We start from the raw sequence: 17,333 nt of genomic DNA on the forward strand, positions 1-17,333 counted from the left end.
TGTCACCTGGAGAGAAAACTTGATATGCAGCTAGGTATTCCCCTGTCCCTCTCAGCAAATTGATTTAAGTCCTCCGAAACTCTTTCATGAATTCATTACAAAGTTCTGCTGTCCTTTCCCCATGTAGTAGTCATATTAACCCAAATTGCTCAGGAATTTGTTAGCATAACCTGTCAGAAAATAAAGGAATAAACCTTTTTTAAAAAAGGATCCAAAGTGATTCAGGAACCCTCAGAATAATGGTAGGGAGCTGATTGCTGCAAGGACATGTCTAAGTAAGAATTCCTATGCTCGACATCTTTTCTGATAATGTAGCCAAAAGAACTTGAGAATATGCTGGAAGCCACAGGTCTAATGTAGTATGTGTGTGTGTGTGAGTAATATTTTCTCTAGTGCCTGTCACAGTGAAAATACATGTATATAAACATATATATATATGATGCAGTGAATATATATTAAGAGATGCTAGTATGGCATAACAGATACCTAAGAAGGCAAAGTGGTAGCCAGATCTGTAACACAGGCATCTTAAAAGAAATGTGTAAAGTGGGAGAAAACTGTAAAACCCATATGAAAATCTATCACTGACATCATCATTGCAGATGAGCTACTGAAATGGCATTTGTATCTGAGAAAAGAAAAGAAACATGAGAGGTATATTCCAGGTACAGAAAAGAGAACACCCCATAAAGCAGTGGTTTGAAGGACAAGGTTTCTCTCCAGATGATCAGTGCTGTGAAGGCTTTGGTTGACGCATCCTAAACCAACCAGGATGATATCTTTTTGCTAAACTTCCCAGATTGCATGGTAAGCTTTGTTTGCCTTCAGTATTTTTGCTTTGAATATTATAGCTGACCCTTACCTTAAGCTTTGATAGGTACAATTCTAGCATTTTGTGCCAAAGTGAAAGAGCAAATGAAATCAAATGAAATTATTTTGGAGAGGTACTGGGTCAGTGAAGAGCAGGGTAGTTGGACAGTCTGGTGGTAGTCATGCTCAGAGAAATTCTTAGGGAGTCCACAGCCTTGGAAATTATCCTCTAGAGTTATGTGCATGGACCAATGAATGGGTTTCTAAACGGAACTGAAATTGCATCAGCTGTGCTTTGCTCATGCCATCAGATAAAGCACTTTACAAGAAGTGCAAAAAAACCCCAACAACTAATGTAGAAGAAGATTGTTTACCAGCATGATGATGAGGAAAAAATACTAACAGAAGTGTCTTAGTGTAAGACATGTATTGATGCCAAAAAAATAAAGATGAGTGAGAGCCAGCCGTAACCATCAATGCCAGGAAAGCTTGCCATGTTTTTGGCTGTGATGACCAAGTTGTAAACTGACTTCCCAAACATCCTCTTAGATTTAACTGATGAAACCCGAAATTTTTGTTCTGACATACATGATTTTGATCTGTAATCCCTCTGTGTTGAAGCATTTGATTCCAATATTACCTGCTCTTGTATTATTTAATCAGGAACGCTACCTTCCAGTGATCAGGCACCTCCTCTGCTTTTCAAGACAATAGAGAGTGGCCTTGAATCCACCTTTGGCAGCTTTCTTGGCACCTGTGAATGCACTCCATTGACTTGTACATGTCCAGACTACATAAATGGTCCCAAATTTGATCCTATTCTGCTGTGAGTAGTACCACTGTTCACCCATTCTTTCCTATTAGGCAGAGACCTAGCAGGCCACAGACTAGACTGTACTTGTAAAGACCACGGTAAAAAAGGCACTGAGCATCTCAGCCTCTTCTGCGTCTTTCATCAAAAGGTCATCTACTCCACTCAGTAGCAGACTCATATTTTCAAGGTCTTTCTTTTACTGCTGTTGTTCTATAGAAATTCTTCTTGCAGCCTCTCAGATCTGTCACTAATTTCCTCTTCCACTGAGTGCTTGTCTTCCTGCCATCTTCCTAACACTGTGCCTGGATGTTGTTTCTGTATGCCTCCTCTGTAGGCTGCATCCTCTCCTGCATGTTTCCTTAGATACGGTGGTAGGAAGTCTTCGAAGGTGTTTGATGACTAGTAACTTGAAGGAACACAGCAGGCATAAGTAGCACAAAAAAAAATGGCTCTTAGAATGTGACGCAGGAACTTGTTTCTTCCTGAAGCTCTGAGAGTTGGATAAACTCTTATTTGTATTGTCTAGGAGGTAGATTTTCAATTTCTTTGTATTATACATTTTTTGAAAGATTAATAGGCTCTGTACCTGTATTGAGACTTCTCCACATAATGAAGGCTTTTATCATATCCATTGTTGCCTAAAGAAGAATTCATTTGCATTGAAACCTTGTCCACTGATGTCTAAAAAAAGAAATCACTCTCTCCTATTAAACATTCATGTAAATGTATATTGTTCAGGGAAATTACACCCTGTAAGGGACGGGGTTTAGAATGTACATGTATAACAATTTTGAACCAGTATTTAATCTGATTAAGAAAAAGAAGTAATCTTCTGAAAATGATCATTCATTAATTATTTCACCAGGATCATGAATATCAAGCTATTTGCAACAGTTTTTAAAATACAAGGTGCAGTTTATGCTGCCCAAGAGTGTTTTTCTGGTTTGAAACTCTGCTGCCCATAAGCAAAGACACTACAATCCAGGTTACAAAACCTACCATATTGAAAAAATATTAGCTTAGTTACTTTGTTAGGAACACTGAAATATTTCTGATTTTTTGACAAGGGGTGATCAGACTGAAGGGCTGGTTGAGGCATTCTATTCTTTTGCCCCAAGAAAGTGAAAAGAGCACTGCTGGGGACATTTCTAAACTCCTGTGCAATTGGATCACGTGCACCTGACTGAACTGGCATATTTTAAATATTTGAAAGAAACTATACCTTCCCATTATTTTTTTCCTCAGTTTGTATTCCTGTGCCCCATTTAGCATCTATGTCCATCTATCTATTTAGAAAAAAAATCTGTTTAGAAAAAAACCTATGTGTAATTCTTGGAAATGTTTTGTAGAATGTTTGTGGCATTTTTAAGAAAACATTGTCAAGCACTATTACTTCCAAATTTCATCAAGTAAGTAATTTAACATAAGTAATTTTTATCAGGCTAGAATTTTATAGGAAATTCCTATTCTGGTCTGAAAATGGTTAATTTGTGTATGGACATAAAGAAGATCAGGTTATTACCTGTTTGCTTTTTTCATTCTCAGTTTTAGTCATGGTCTGAGAGAAGTCTTCCAGTTCCTGTGTCAGAATTGTCATTTTGTTGTCGTCTTCTTCAGGTTCTTCATTGAAATGGGGCCCAACTTTCTCTTTAGTTTTGGGTAAGATCAATTCCTGTAGATACTCTTCGAACTGAATATGGAAAATGCCTAATTTGTCTGCTATGTATCGTGCACAAGTAGTTTTACCTGCTCCATGAGTCCCAAGTAAGCACACCCGTAAAGGAGGGGCCTATAGGAAAAAATTGGAACATTTTGTAACAGTTTGGAGTCTACAGTGCCACCCCTACTGTTTTTGATATTATTATAAAAATTGCATCAAAACCAGTCTATTTTGGATTTTGATTTTTCCAGGCTTTTCTACTCTCTAGAAACAGTGAACAAATCCACTATGGCAGTTTAAACCAGGAAGTAAAAGTAAAACTTCATTAAACAATTCTTCTAAATCTTCCCTTCTTTTTTTACTCTTCTTTCACTTACAAAAAACCCCCAACAACTTAAAGATAGTAAAAAAGAACCCAATATGTGTGATTTATTAATCACATCTTATGATTATTGTAAGCCTTTATACACTCTTCCTCTCTTTTCTATTTGCATCATTAACTCAATGTGTTAATTTAAGTGTACCCTAAAAAGTCATGAGGGAAGCAATGTGTTTTGTTTGTTTCAAGGACTTGCCTGATACTTTTATTGTTACCTAGAAAAAATCAGCGATAGTAAACCATTACAAATGGGAATGGAAAATTGTGATTTTAATCTGTTATTATCTGCTTAAACAATTTTGAAGATTCTCACTTGTATTGGTTCATTGTGAGCCACATACTCCTCAGGGTTCTTCAAAAATTTATCTCTGTACTCAGACGTTGAAAAGTAATAAATCTTTTCTTGATATTTAGCTGCATGTTCATAGAGTCCTGGGTAAAGGACAAAGTTCTCTTTCAGACTGACCGGACAAAAGTGTTTTGTGTCTCCCATGTGCCTTTTCTTTTCCTTAGTTTTTTCTTCATCCTGAAAATATGAAATTTTTCAAAAACTATTTGTTCACTTAGACTTAAGTAGTTCACTTGGATTAGGTAAACAGAATTGATCAGATTAAGTAATGTCAAATACATCAACTGGGCATTGAATGAGAATGGTAGTTCTCAAGATAGTTTATAAACTGAATATTAAGTCTGTGAAAATACACATCTTTTAGATTCAGAGTTAGAAAACAAACTGCCCATTCTACTGAAAGGATTATTGAGTAAAGAATAATCATTTAAAATTTGAAATTATAATATCATACTTAGCTGTTGAAGACCAAAATTAGGCTAGAAGTATCTATGGTAAAATCTTTTTCTGCTGTGTTCTTGAAACCCACAATCTGTTGCTTCTAAATGTGCAGAAGTAGACCTCTTCAGAAAAGGCAATGAGAGCTGGTATTATGAAGTCAGATTACTTATTTAGTAAAATCAATTTCTAAAAAATCTCATCAGTACTGCTCCCTTACAGTATAAGGATATCCTGTACTGTTAAATCTGGGGATAAGAATCTTCCAATATAGGATGAGAATAAAGGAAAGGTGAAGCTAGAGCTTTAATTTCATTAAAATGTGTGTTTGAAAATTATCAATAGCTGAAATGAAACAGAGGATTGCACATTAGGACTCCGCATCTTCTGATGTTTATATGATGGCTCACAGAATCATTGTTAATTAAAAGAAATCAAAGTTCACATTTGTTTCTTTAATAAAACCTGTCTTTACCATCTGGCGAAGCTAGGTACATTCATCCTCTCTATTAGCATGGGGTATTTAGGCTTCTCGCTGGACTAAAACGACTATCAGCCAGAACACTGTGTTCCTATACAATGAAAATCTTGAAGCATATGCTGATCTTTATTTTGTAAGAAGGCTGAAATTGGATCATACAAAATCAGGTGCAAAATCTGACTTCTCTGGGTTTATGTTCAAACTGAAAATAAATTAATTAAAATAAAAGCATAAATAGAAAAAGCCAGCATGCTTACTTCTTCATTTTCATTTTTCTCTTCTTCGTCTTCCTCTTCAGCAGCCAGATCTTCAGCTTCCTCATCTAAGTCTTCAGCAGATAATTCCCAACCATGGTATTTAAAAGGTTCTGAAGAGGTTAATTTTTTTTTTCCTGATTCAGTATTTTTCATTTGACAATGTCAAAATATAATCCTTTTGTCCATAAAAGTAAGCACGTATGTGAAAGCAAATCATGCCAACTGTATATTGCATTCCTACTACTCATAGCACAAAATATTCTCCCTGGATGCAGGAATAATATATTACTTCCTCCAAAAATGGAAACTTACTGGTTGTTTTTTTGTTGAAGTAAATTGGTATTTTCAACAGGAACTTGTAGTACAAAGTATTATACAAACACATGCAGAGAGTGCCATTACTGTTTGCAACAGTGTGTTAACTATTGTTCATTGGGGAAAATAATCAGTCAAATTTTACTTGATTATAAAGCTAGCACATTTTGGTTAATGAAACACTTGCATTGTAGCAATGGTAGGAAAAATGTAGTGTTAATATTATTTATCCAGTACTCAAAATTATAGATTTAAGCACACAAGTGAAGAAAGGTAATTTGCCAAAAAAATACCAATACTGTAAAAACCCAGTCTTGAAACAGTCTGTGCAGGTGGGCAGTTTAGATTATGACACACCCTGAAAGTATCATTGACTTCAGTGAATGCTGTACATAAGCGAACCTTTGTTACCTGTCCATGTCTCAACCAGTATCCTGACATGAACAGATAGAGCAAGTAACCGGGGAAATGCACTGTCAGAATGTTTAGGGAGCTATTATATATATATTTGTATAGCCATATATATTTTTTTCAAACATATATATTCCCCACTCTTCCTATTGTCTTAAAGGCTGTTAGTGTGCTTTTCAGCTCAATCACAGAACACAGCATGTCCTGTTCCCACTTGGTGTGAGTAATACAGAACTGAGTATAACCTACCACCCGCCCCCGCACCCCACACCCCAAATATACTCATCATACAAGCTCTCCAAAATCCCTCTTGGTAGGTTAAGTGTAAATCACATAAACAGTATTACTTACTTTCCATAGCCAGCACAGTTTGATTAAGCAGGCTTTCTGGAGTTTGCTCAGCAATCTCTAAAACAAGAACCTGAACTAGAGATGACTGCTTGATTACTGACTCCACTGTTTGCCAGTCATGCATGAAAAGGTCAATTTTCCTTTTAATAATTTCCATTTCTGGTATATCTTGGAAGTCATCCTCTGCAAAATCAGGTAGCATGACTTCTGAAAATCAAAAAGTACATAGAAAGCAATACTTCTCTAAAATGTTTTGCATTTAAAAATTATCATTATGCTTTGGAATCATTTTTATTTTCATCAGATATGGTGGCATATTTCTTTTAGTGCTCCTTCATTCCCCAACTCCCCCCCCCCCCCCCGATTATGGTTTATTATATTATTAGTTTATAAAGACACTTAGAAAAGGCCAGGTCCGTTATGCTGATATAGTATACACTGATGCTTCCCCAGGAAAATAAACAAGGTCAAATTACATAACTACATTTGCATACGGTTATTTAAATCAGCACAGCACATAAATAAATATAATGACTCTTTCTGCAAAGAAATATAAGGAATATACATTAACTTAAAAATTATTATTTAATGATGAACAGTTTTTGACAGGCTATCCATATGGTCATGACTCATAGGGAACGTACCAGTATAGGAAAAAAATAAAGAGTTGGAAAACTAGCATACACCGCAAAAAAGCAATGTCATGTTCTGACCTGGTTCAGGTTCAGTTACTGAAGCTGTTGTGGGGTGTTCAGGTTGCATGTTAGGTATCTGCTCTTTTTAAGTGGAGTATGTTCTCTTCATGTGAATAGAAATATAATGCATATTCCTAGATGTTTTTCTTCTTCAGCATTTCAATATACAGATGTTAATTAATTAAAACTTCATTTACTCAAATGAAGGCACACAGATATATAAAGAGCAACATGGTAAAATTGCAGAGAAAATAGAAGATTTTTGGGAGAAAGGAAAAAGAAGGGACTAAACAGAGAAGTCCACATCAGTGTAAATATCAAGGATAGGAGGATGGTATTGAAGACTAAAATCCTAAACTGGTAAAGGCAAAGCAGTGAGCTAAAACACTAAACCATGCAATATAGGAGTACTTACAAGTGATGTCTCTAACCATAACTAACAAATAAGGCGAGGCACACTTACAAAAAGCAGCCTAGGGAGCACTAGCAACCAGGAGCGCTGCAGAGCGCACAAACAGCGCATGGCGCGTCAGGGCATGGTGCAGCAGTTTGCACAGCAGTTGGTATGGAAGGGCACGCAGGAAAACCATAGGCACCCTGCCAGCTCAAGAGGTGAGTTCAATTGGTGGTCATCACCCTCTCAGAAGGAGCTTAGCTATGTTATCAGCCGGCAGGAAGCTATGTCCTCTGCACTTGCCAGAATGGCTGAGCTCCCAGGAAATGCTCGCAGAGCAATATGGAGCTCCCACGAAAACATGCAGCCACCCAGGTCTCAGGCTGCAGGACTTGCTAGAGCCTTTCATGGTTAATGGATGGCAGTAGTGAGAAAAGCAGTGTGAGATGTGACCAGGTGGAGTGCCTGGTGGCAGAGCTAGAGATGAAGCAGAAAGGTTAAGGAGACTCAGGGAGTCTGAGAGAGACTGCCCTCCCTGAGACACAAACAGGAACAGCCGCCAGAAAGAACCCAAGGTCAAGGGGATCCCGTATCCTTCCCCCTGCCAGGCTGAAGGTAGTAGCTTAAAGGAAAGGAGTAAACCAAGGCAAATCCCTGCTTGGGATGGCAGGTGAACCCATTACCGCTCTTCCCTGTGGGTGGCAATGAAGCTGCAACAAATAGTCCAAGGGTGATCAAAAAAAGACTTCAGGGTTTTGGGATGGTTGCTAAGGGAATCTGCAGCACAGGTTATTTTTTCCTTTCTCCTTCCAGTTGTGAGCAGCAACATGGAAGAAACAGACACACCCAGTCTATTAATACGTGGCTCCATGGCTGGTGTCACCACCACAGGTCTGTGTTTTTCCATAATGGGATGGCCTACATGGCACCAGGCTTACTGGCATCAGATAGGATTCACCTTTCTTAAAGGGGGAAGAGGGTCTTTGCTCATGAGCTAGCAGGGCTCATTGACAGAGCTTTAAACTAGACTTGAAAGTGGAGGGGGATAATATCAGGCTTGCCTGTGACAAGCTGTGGGATGATACACCAAGGTTAGAGGGATGGGGTGCTAGTGAGGGCTCTCAGCCTGTTGTTCTGAGACATGCAGGCTACACTGGAGTACACTTGAAGTCTTATGGAGATGAGCCAGGGGCTCCTGAGGTAATAGCAGCCAAAAGGGGAACACCAGTGAAAAACCTCAGAGGAATGAAGGGCTGCGCCTCTAAGAAGGTGACACGGCCAACAGCCCAGCTGAAGTGCCTCTGAACCAATGCAAGCAGTAGGAGCAACAAACAGGAGGAGCTGGAAGCCACTATACTGCTAGAAAGCTATGACCTGGCTGCCATTACTGAAACTTGGTGGGATGAATCCCATGACTGGAGTGCAGCTATCAATGGCTACAAGCTGTTCAGATGGGACAGGTGAGGAAGGAGGGGTGGAGGGGTTGCCCTTCACATCAAGAAATGGATAGAGTGTGAAGAGCTGTCTCTGAAGAATAGCCACAAGCAGGCTGAAAGCTTATAGGTAAGAATTAGAGATGGAGGCAACAAAGGGAACCTTGTGGCTGGTGTCTACTAAGACAGCCTGATCAAGGAGAGCCTACTGATGAAGCCTTCTTACTTCAGCCCAAGGCATTGCACTCACAAGCTCTTGTCCTTCTGGGGGACTTCAACCACCCCGACATCTGCTGGAAAAGTAGCATGATGAGCTGTAGGCAATCCAGGACTCTCCTGGAATGCATTGAGGACAACTTCCTAAGCCAGGTAATAGCCCTACCAGAGGGGATGTAATACTGGACCTGATGGGATCAAGTGCACCCTCAGCAAGTTTGCTGACAATACCAGACTGTGGTTTGGTCAGCATGCTGGAGGCACAGGATGCCATCTAGAGGGACCTGGACAAGATCATGAAGTGGGCCTGTGTGAACCTCAAGAGGTTCAACAAGGCCAAGTGCAAGGTCTTACACCTGGGTTAAGGCAACCCCTGGTATCAATATAGGCTGGGGGATGAAGGGATTGAGAGCAGCTCTGCAGAGAAGGACTTTGGGGTACTGGGGGATGAAAGGCTGGACGTGAGCCGGTAAATGTGTGCTGGCAGCCCAGAAGGCCAACTGAATCTTGGGCTGCATCAAAAGAAGCGTGGCCAGCAAGTTGAGGGGGTGATTCTCCCCCTCTGCTCTCATGAGACCACACCTGGAATACTGCGTTCAGCTCTGAGACCACACCTGGAATACTGCGTTCAGCTCTGGAGCCCTCAGCACAGGAAAGACATGGACCTGTTGTAGCGAGTCCAGAGGAGGAACACAAAAATGGTCAGAGGGCTGGAACAGCTCTCCTGTGAGAACAGGCTGAGACAGCTGGAGTTGTTCAGCCTGGAGAAGGCTCCAGGAAGACCTTATTGCAGGCTTTCAGGACAAGGGGTATTGGTTTTAAACTAAAAGAGGGTAGATTTAGACTAGATATAAGGAAGAAATCTTTTACGATGAGGGTGATGAAACACTGGAACAGGTGGCCCAGAGAGGTGGTAGATGCCCCATCCCTGGAAACATTCAGGGCCAGGCTGGATGGGGCTCTGAGCAACCTGATCTGGTTGAAGATGCCCCTGCTCATTGCAGATGACCTTTAAAGGTCCCTTCCAACCAAAATCATTCTATGATTCTATGATTCTATGACAGGTACACAGAGATTATGATCCACCTTTTAAAAGTGATCTGTAATAGGTATGTCTTCATTCCTGGATACCTAATGTTTAATCTTTGCAGAGATGCTGAACATACTTTTGCCAGTTATGTGAAACAGAAACTGTGGGTGTTAACCAGCTTGAAATTTAGATCTATTTGTTCAGAGAACTGGAATACTTCCATTTCGTAACAAAGTCTGCAACAGAATTGAAAAAGCGAATTAATTTCTTCTGACTTTCAAGCCTCATTTGTGTGATTTAACCACTAAACCAGGCCTCTTAAGGGTTATGAATGCTTCTTTCCAGTTGTGCATTGTTATGAATGTACAGAAATTAATGAACAGATTATCTGTTGCATATTCAGAGACAATTTGGTCATACATGTGTAATGAAAAAGTTTATAGCAGATAATGGCATTAATTATGCACTATATATGCATTAAGAATACAATGAATATCGTAAAAGAATTTGTGCCAATTTAAAATCAGTTATTTTTCCCGATTAATAATAACTGTAAAAACTCCAAACAAAATAATACTTGAAACATCTATTCATACTTCTTCAATCTTAAGAACTGTTTTCAAATGCTAAGAATTCCAATTTAGAATAAGTTTCCTATTGAGACATTTTGGCTCTTCCCAGTGCATTCTCGTGGAAGAAATGGATATTGCCTCTATTTATCCTACTGAGTAGAGGGAGAACATGCAGGTGTTGAAGGCTGAAGGTCCTCCCAAAAAACAGAGGAGTCATATTTGAAACTCACTGTGTTATTCGCAGGATTCTCAGGAACAGCTTCTCTTACAATATTGGCAAAGCCCTTGCAAGTAGCAGCAGCCTAGGTTTACCATTCTTGAAATATGACTTTGTCTGCTGTTGCCTCTGCACTTTCTTAGGTATACACTTACAGGGATCTTAAGAATATGCTTACTTTTGCAGACAAAGGTGTGTTATACCTATGACCTATAGAACCCAAATTGCTATGAAGCAATACAAATGTATGTACGTGTGGAGTAATTCTAAGAAGTATCAACAATGAGATGCAAAAGTGTAACCCATTTCTCTGGAGGCTCCAAGTCATCCATAGCTACACTAAAGACTGTGGATGTAAATCCCATCTGCCAGTCAATACACTCCAGGACAAGGAGTATATAAATGATGATAATAATAGTAGCATAATATTAATGAATAAATAATTAATTTTTTTTAATTATACCATGGCTTCCCTCTGTGGATACTTGAACTATGAAACTCTCACAAAAAAATTTAACTTTAATGAAGCCATGTCTGCATACAATAGCTTGTTTAATGAGTAAGGGAAAATAATTTAATCTCTTCAGATACATTGTGAAGAAATTTTTTATGTCAGTTGTTTAAGATCAGAGAAGTCCAAACCTGACTCCTAACATTGTCTCATGAAAAGTAAACAAAAGTTAGAGATTCAGAGAATGCATTAATATAAGTAAGAAATTAACAGGTACTACTCTTGGTAAACATGACAAATCCATACTAAATGTGTTGTCATACTTGGTGAGCAAAATAACAAAGGGATAGTTTCTTCTACTGCCATCCATTTAGCAGAAAAAGCCAGTGGGAGTTAAAAACTTGATATTGACAGCAGATACTGATTTAAAACTTGACACTGACTCATCAACAGAAAAGGAGAAAGATACTCATTTTTTCCTAGGGCTGCAATTAGTAACCATTTAGACATTGCTAGGCCTTGAAAGTCCTGAGACGAAGTTCTGTTTCAGCTTGAAGAAGATAGAGTGGCGCCTAGATGACACCATCACCACCTTGTCCTTACTAAATCATGAACAGTCTCCAGCAGCAGCAATATGGTGTTGCTGCTATTCCCATTCCCTGAACTCATATAACTTTCAACCCTCATTGTTTTCTTTTTCTTATTATTTTTGTGTTCTGTTTAATAAGTCTGATATCAGTGCTTTCAGCTAACAGACGAAAAAGCAGTTGAGAGCAATGACTTCAATGGTCTGATAATACTGTAGGTTTGCTGGGACTTACAGTGTATGCTGTGATTGTCTCCTGCCAGAAATGAAGCTGCATGAAAGAGCTTGAATGGCGGATAGAGTGATTTTCTACTTTCCTATAATTTTCCCTTCCTCTTGTTATTTCTGTCTTGTTATTAGTTTGAAAGAGCAGGAACAGATTTTGACACAAGCAACAACAGGGCCAGTCTATTCCAATGGACTTTTACTGATTTTTACAGAAAAGGACCATTACTACTATTTTTCCTTATATAACTTCCTACACATAGAAAGGAGCAGTATTACTAAAAATGAAAGCCTTATGTAATGCCTTGTATGTTAAAAGCTTTGACCATTTTTTTCAAAATACAAACCCTCAAAACATTAAAAAACCAGTGTTTCATGGTTACTCCCTGGCATTAAGCAGACCAGTGTTTGCTATGTGAAATTGCAGCACTGTAACATTCATGTTGAGTTTGTTACAACCTGAAAAATGCAAACAATTTTCCAGCTCATGAAGAGTTAGATTGCCCTGTTATAATTTTCTTCTTTAAGAAAACTCATATTTCCTCCTGGAACTGAATGACTCTCAATCTTCTCTTGTGGATTGTTGAAGAAATCCATGAATGCCACACTTAATTTTCCAAAATGGAGCCAGATCAAAAAATGCTGTTACTAAATACAATGTAGCTGGATTTCAGTGATTAGGTACCAGTAAGATTCAGCAGGAATAGGACTAAACATAATGGTCACAGTAGAGATGCTGCCTAACTTTTGTCTAACATACTACCAACAAAAGCATCGCCTGGAAGTGTCAGTAGCAGCTGGGATATATGAGTGCCTGAAGGACAAGGAACACATCTATTTTTCTGACTTGGATGGCTAAGCTGCCTGTGAAGCTATTATATCAAAGGTCAGTGCCACTACTGTCTCCTAGAAGAAAGCAAGCCAGTGCCCTGCCTCCAGCGAGTTAATTGCCAAAGAGCTAGAGTTAGGAACTCCTGTTCTTTTGTCATCAGCCAAATTTAAAACGACACAGGGTTTCAAACACATGCCTCCTTTTGACGTTCCTTCATGGTGCACTGTGGTTGGCCCCTTGCTAGTTTGCTACTTCTTGTGCCTGTTTCTACAACCCTTAATTCCATATATGAAGCCAGGCACTTACAAGTTAGTATGGCAGTTTTGGGTGCTGCAATGTCTACACCTCCTTATGGACCAGGCCTTAATGGGCAGTCCTCTAGAAATACAGTAGATTTCTAGATACTCAGGTGCTTTTAAGGATTTTATTCTTCTGCTTATGAAGCTGAAACTTAGTCTCTCAATACCCGAATTTACATTTACTATAGATAAACTCAGATTTGAAGTAAATCAGGGCCTCTATGGCAGCTCATATGCTGGGTGACGGACCCGAGGGCACCCCCAGGCCTGGCTGTCCCTGCCCAGGCCCCTGGGGCTCCCCCGACCTGCCCACAGCCCAGGACCCCATGGCAGCCCCTGGGGCCACCAGCCCCTGCCCCAGCAACGCCGCACCAGGGCTGGTCTCCAGCTCCCATGGCAGAGCCATGGGCTCTGCCGAGTTGGGCCAACATTCCAGCGTGGCCTCAGCTCGTCCCTGTCCCCAGGGAGGTGCCCAATGCCGAGGGCTGGGGCTGCCCTGCTCCTGGCTGGGGTGGTGGGACTGGCTGTGGCTGCTTGGCCCTGCCCTGATGGCCATGTTACCACACCGTGCTGCCAGCTCCTGGTTTCTTTGGGAGTAGTTGGCCTTTACAGTGTCCTGACATGCTGTCCCCCAAGATGAACTGCAAAACTTTATTTTAATTGAACCACTTTTAAACAATAGGTTAACAAATAAGCATTTTAGCAAGTGTTTTTGTGATCTTTTATAATAAAGAATACTTAATGAATTTCCTCTCTTTTTTTTACAGCTTTGACTATTAGACTGACACAGCAGTGGCTAACCTTCCTTCTATTTGGATGATTATTAGTCTAAACATAAACAAAAGTACAAAAGGGCGTATCATTGACCTGGAACACATTGCAGATTTCAGATAGTCTGATTAGAAATTAATTTTTTTTACAATGTTTCTAAACATTTGCATTTCACTAAACTACACATTCATTCTATATATATAATTACATTAGTTATCCCCTGCAATGACAAATCTGTCTCTTGCTGTGATTCTAAATAGGAACATGAAAATACCTTCCTTTTTATGTACATCAAAAGATGTTGTGTAAATGGTACAATTAATTATGTTGCATTGTGCAGTGATGTATTCTAAAAGGGACAGAGATGTATCCAGGTAAACTGCTTAAATTTGAGCAGCTTTAATGCATTATGTAATGATTATGAACAGAGATTTTAAGAAAATAAGCAAAGGATACATTAATAACTAGCTTACGCTAACTGCTTTTTGCACGTGTTATCCCTGGCACATTCACACTGTAGAAATCACATGTACTGCCTTGTGAACCACAGCCCTATTCAAAGCAATATCAGCTGGAAGATGGTAATGCATGCTGTCTGGATCCAGCCTTCAATAGATCATCGTTTCTAGGCCTGCCCTTTAAAAACCTCTCAGTTCTGAGTAGGTCATGAAACTTTTGAAATATACAGGCAGAATGTATATTTAATGGCTTTAAATGAATATTGGACATCATCTGAAACAAAATATTGAACATGGTAACAAATCCACTCAATAGAGCGCTTCCCATATGAACCTTAATCTCAGAAACACAATTCTTGCTACACCTCTCCTGATAGGCCATATTGGTGGATGTGTTCCAGCTTTGATTCTGTACTCTAGGCTCACAATTCCATCAGATTACCTCTATCTGAGAGTTTTCTTGTTTAAGGAAACTTATCCAGCAGCAATTATTGCATACTTATGGAGCTTTTAAATAGATTACACAGGCCTAAGCAAACTGGAGAAACTCTCTCCTGGAAAGAGGGGAGAAGTAACAAAAGAAAAAAGGATTACACTCCTTGGAAAAAGGGACAACCCAAAAGTTGGACAACCCAAACATTATTTGGGTTTGGTTCAGGTATTTGAACCTTATTATGACAAAATTGTTGCCTCCCTGGCATCTGGTTTGTTTCAAACTGAGTCTCAGGGACCAAAAATATTGAAAGTATTTTCAAGTAACGCAGCTGTACCTTTACCATTAGATATAAGTTATATTAATTCTGTTTGCAGAGCTGATTTATGGTGAAAAGATATTTTTTAAGAAATAGAGAACATAGTCAAGAGAAGTACTTTAAAAGACAGTAACAGTTTAAAAATAAGCGGATCTAAAAATGCAAACAAGGTTTCTTCAGAGGAGGTGGCGGTCTTTCTAACAGTGCTGTTCTTGATTTCCTTATCAGAGGTGATAGGGAACAAACCTCCCCATCCCTACATCTGGAGCTTTCACAGGGAATGCCTATATGGCAATCTCTCATATTCTTTTGCTCTGAGTCTTCTTTGCCTTAACTGAGCATAGTTACCATAGAGACAAACAATCCTCAAAGGCTTTCTGCCCCCATGTTCTCCAAGTGAGTTCCTGGGGAAAGAAAGGGTTTAATATCTTTTTTTCCAGTGTTCTGCTAGCATGAGATATGACTTGTTCTGCCCTCAGTCCATATTCAGCAACAAAAAAGATTAAAAAATCCTTTTTTCCTCCCCTCTCACATCCTGCCAAAACTAAGACAGAGACACCAGCAACCAGCATTTTTTAACTATCAAAAAGTTTAACCATCAAAATAAACAGAAAGGCAAAATGTAGCATCAGTGACACTTCAATTTCTTGGAACCAATGGGTATTTCATTATGAATATATTTTCATCTGTCTTTTTGAAACAGACGATTTAGTCTGTTTATACAGAATTGTCATTACTTACTTCTAAATATATGCTGCCAAATAATTTCCAGCATATTACAGTGAAATGTACTTAGTAGACAAACTTATATTATGTGTACTGTTTTATGGTGTTGGGGAAAAAAAAGCAGTTCGGTTTGATCAGGTTGTTTCTTTCTAATGCATATGAATGTGCATATTTAACAACTTTCTATTTACAGTAAAATATTTTACATTGGATTTATTTTTCCTTTGGACATTAACATATTCTAAGAATTCTAGTAGATAAAAGCTAAAATGTGTATTTTGAAAACTAAAGGAGACCATCTCCATTAAAGGTGAGCTGCCTTCAAAGTGTTTTTTGAGAGAAGACTGCTACAGGATTTCGTGTATCTTTTCATTAGCTTATGGCTCTATGCAGTTCCATCGGCTGCAGAATTTTACTTGCACCAAAGGGAAGAAAACATGATTCCATGTGAAACCTAGTAAGATGTTAGCAGGACAACATATGACTAGGGAAAATACAGGACATATTTTGATCATTTACATCCAAAGTTAAAATTCATCCATTCCCATTTTTCCCAAGATCCCTTGCCACAGGGAATGGACTAGTAATTTCTCAGTAATGTGGATATAATATTAATTTTAAAATGGTCTGTAGAAATGAGGCTTGTCAAAATCACATGTAGGTGTTTGTGAATACTGCAATTTTATTATTTCCCAGCGTACCCCTGACCCCTCCCCCCCCCCCCCCCCCCCCCCCCCCCAATATTTTCCTGGTATTTTCTCGTCTGTACCTTTTTTTTTTGGGTGGGGGGGCGTGGGGGTGGGTCAAATTACATGAAAGCAACTCTCTAAAGTTCTTTCTCCTCCGATTTCCCTCACTTCACCCTGTAGAGAGTGCTCATGGATTTCTGAATACAAGAGGTTTTATTGATTACAAATAAAGTAATGCTCACTTTATTTGTTATTTCCATAGCTTTCTGTACACATTTATTAATTTGGTATTTAGGCAGTAGCGGCAATAGTGGGCTTTAGTTGTTTTTTTGAAGTACAAATACCTGGTGCATTATTTTTAACAGGAAGTATCAATGTGCCTTTAATTGCATTTATAAGTGTTTAAATAATTTGAACCTCACTATTCCATTATAAACATCTTCAAAAGGAAAAAGCTAAGGTAAAAAATTATATTTACAGCCAATTTTCAAATATAGTAAAAGCTTTCAAAAAAGGAAGCATACAATTCTTGACACTAGCAAATCAGAGAGATTATATGTGCTATAAGGCCAACCTGTAGGTTTAGATTCTTCTTTAGAAGCTGGAGAGTTACTGGACTGCTTCTGGTGCATTTGTTCAGTTTCAGGTGGAAGCTGCTCGTCACTGTCCTCAAATTCTGTTGGCACAAAGGAAATAATTTGTGACTTTTACAAACCCATTGA

General features: G+C 38.9%; 1 protein-coding gene across 1 annotated transcript in view; it reads right to left on the reverse strand.

Moving 5' to 3' along the window:
- Positions 1-17,333, reverse strand: part of AK9 (adenylate kinase 9) — a 76,607-nt gene that overhangs the window by 22,901 nt on the left and 36,373 nt on the right. Inside the window, exons 17-21 of the mRNA XM_037393002.1 lie at positions 6,266-6,472; positions 5,189-5,298; positions 3,977-4,189; positions 3,147-3,413; positions 522-527 (exon numbers count right to left, since the gene is read on the reverse strand). Of these exons, the coding sequence (XP_037248899.1) occupies positions 522-527; positions 3,147-3,413; positions 3,977-4,189; positions 5,189-5,298; positions 6,266-6,472 (803 nt within the window). The remainder of the gene's footprint in view (positions 1-521; positions 528-3,146; positions 3,414-3,976; positions 4,190-5,188; positions 5,299-6,265; positions 6,473-17,333) is intronic.

Source organism: Falco rusticolus, chromosome 6 (genome assembly GCF_015220075.1).
Source record: "Falco rusticolus isolate bFalRus1 chromosome 6, bFalRus1.pri, whole genome shotgun sequence".
NCBI lineage: Eukaryota > Metazoa > Chordata > Aves > Falconiformes > Falconidae > Falco > Falco rusticolus.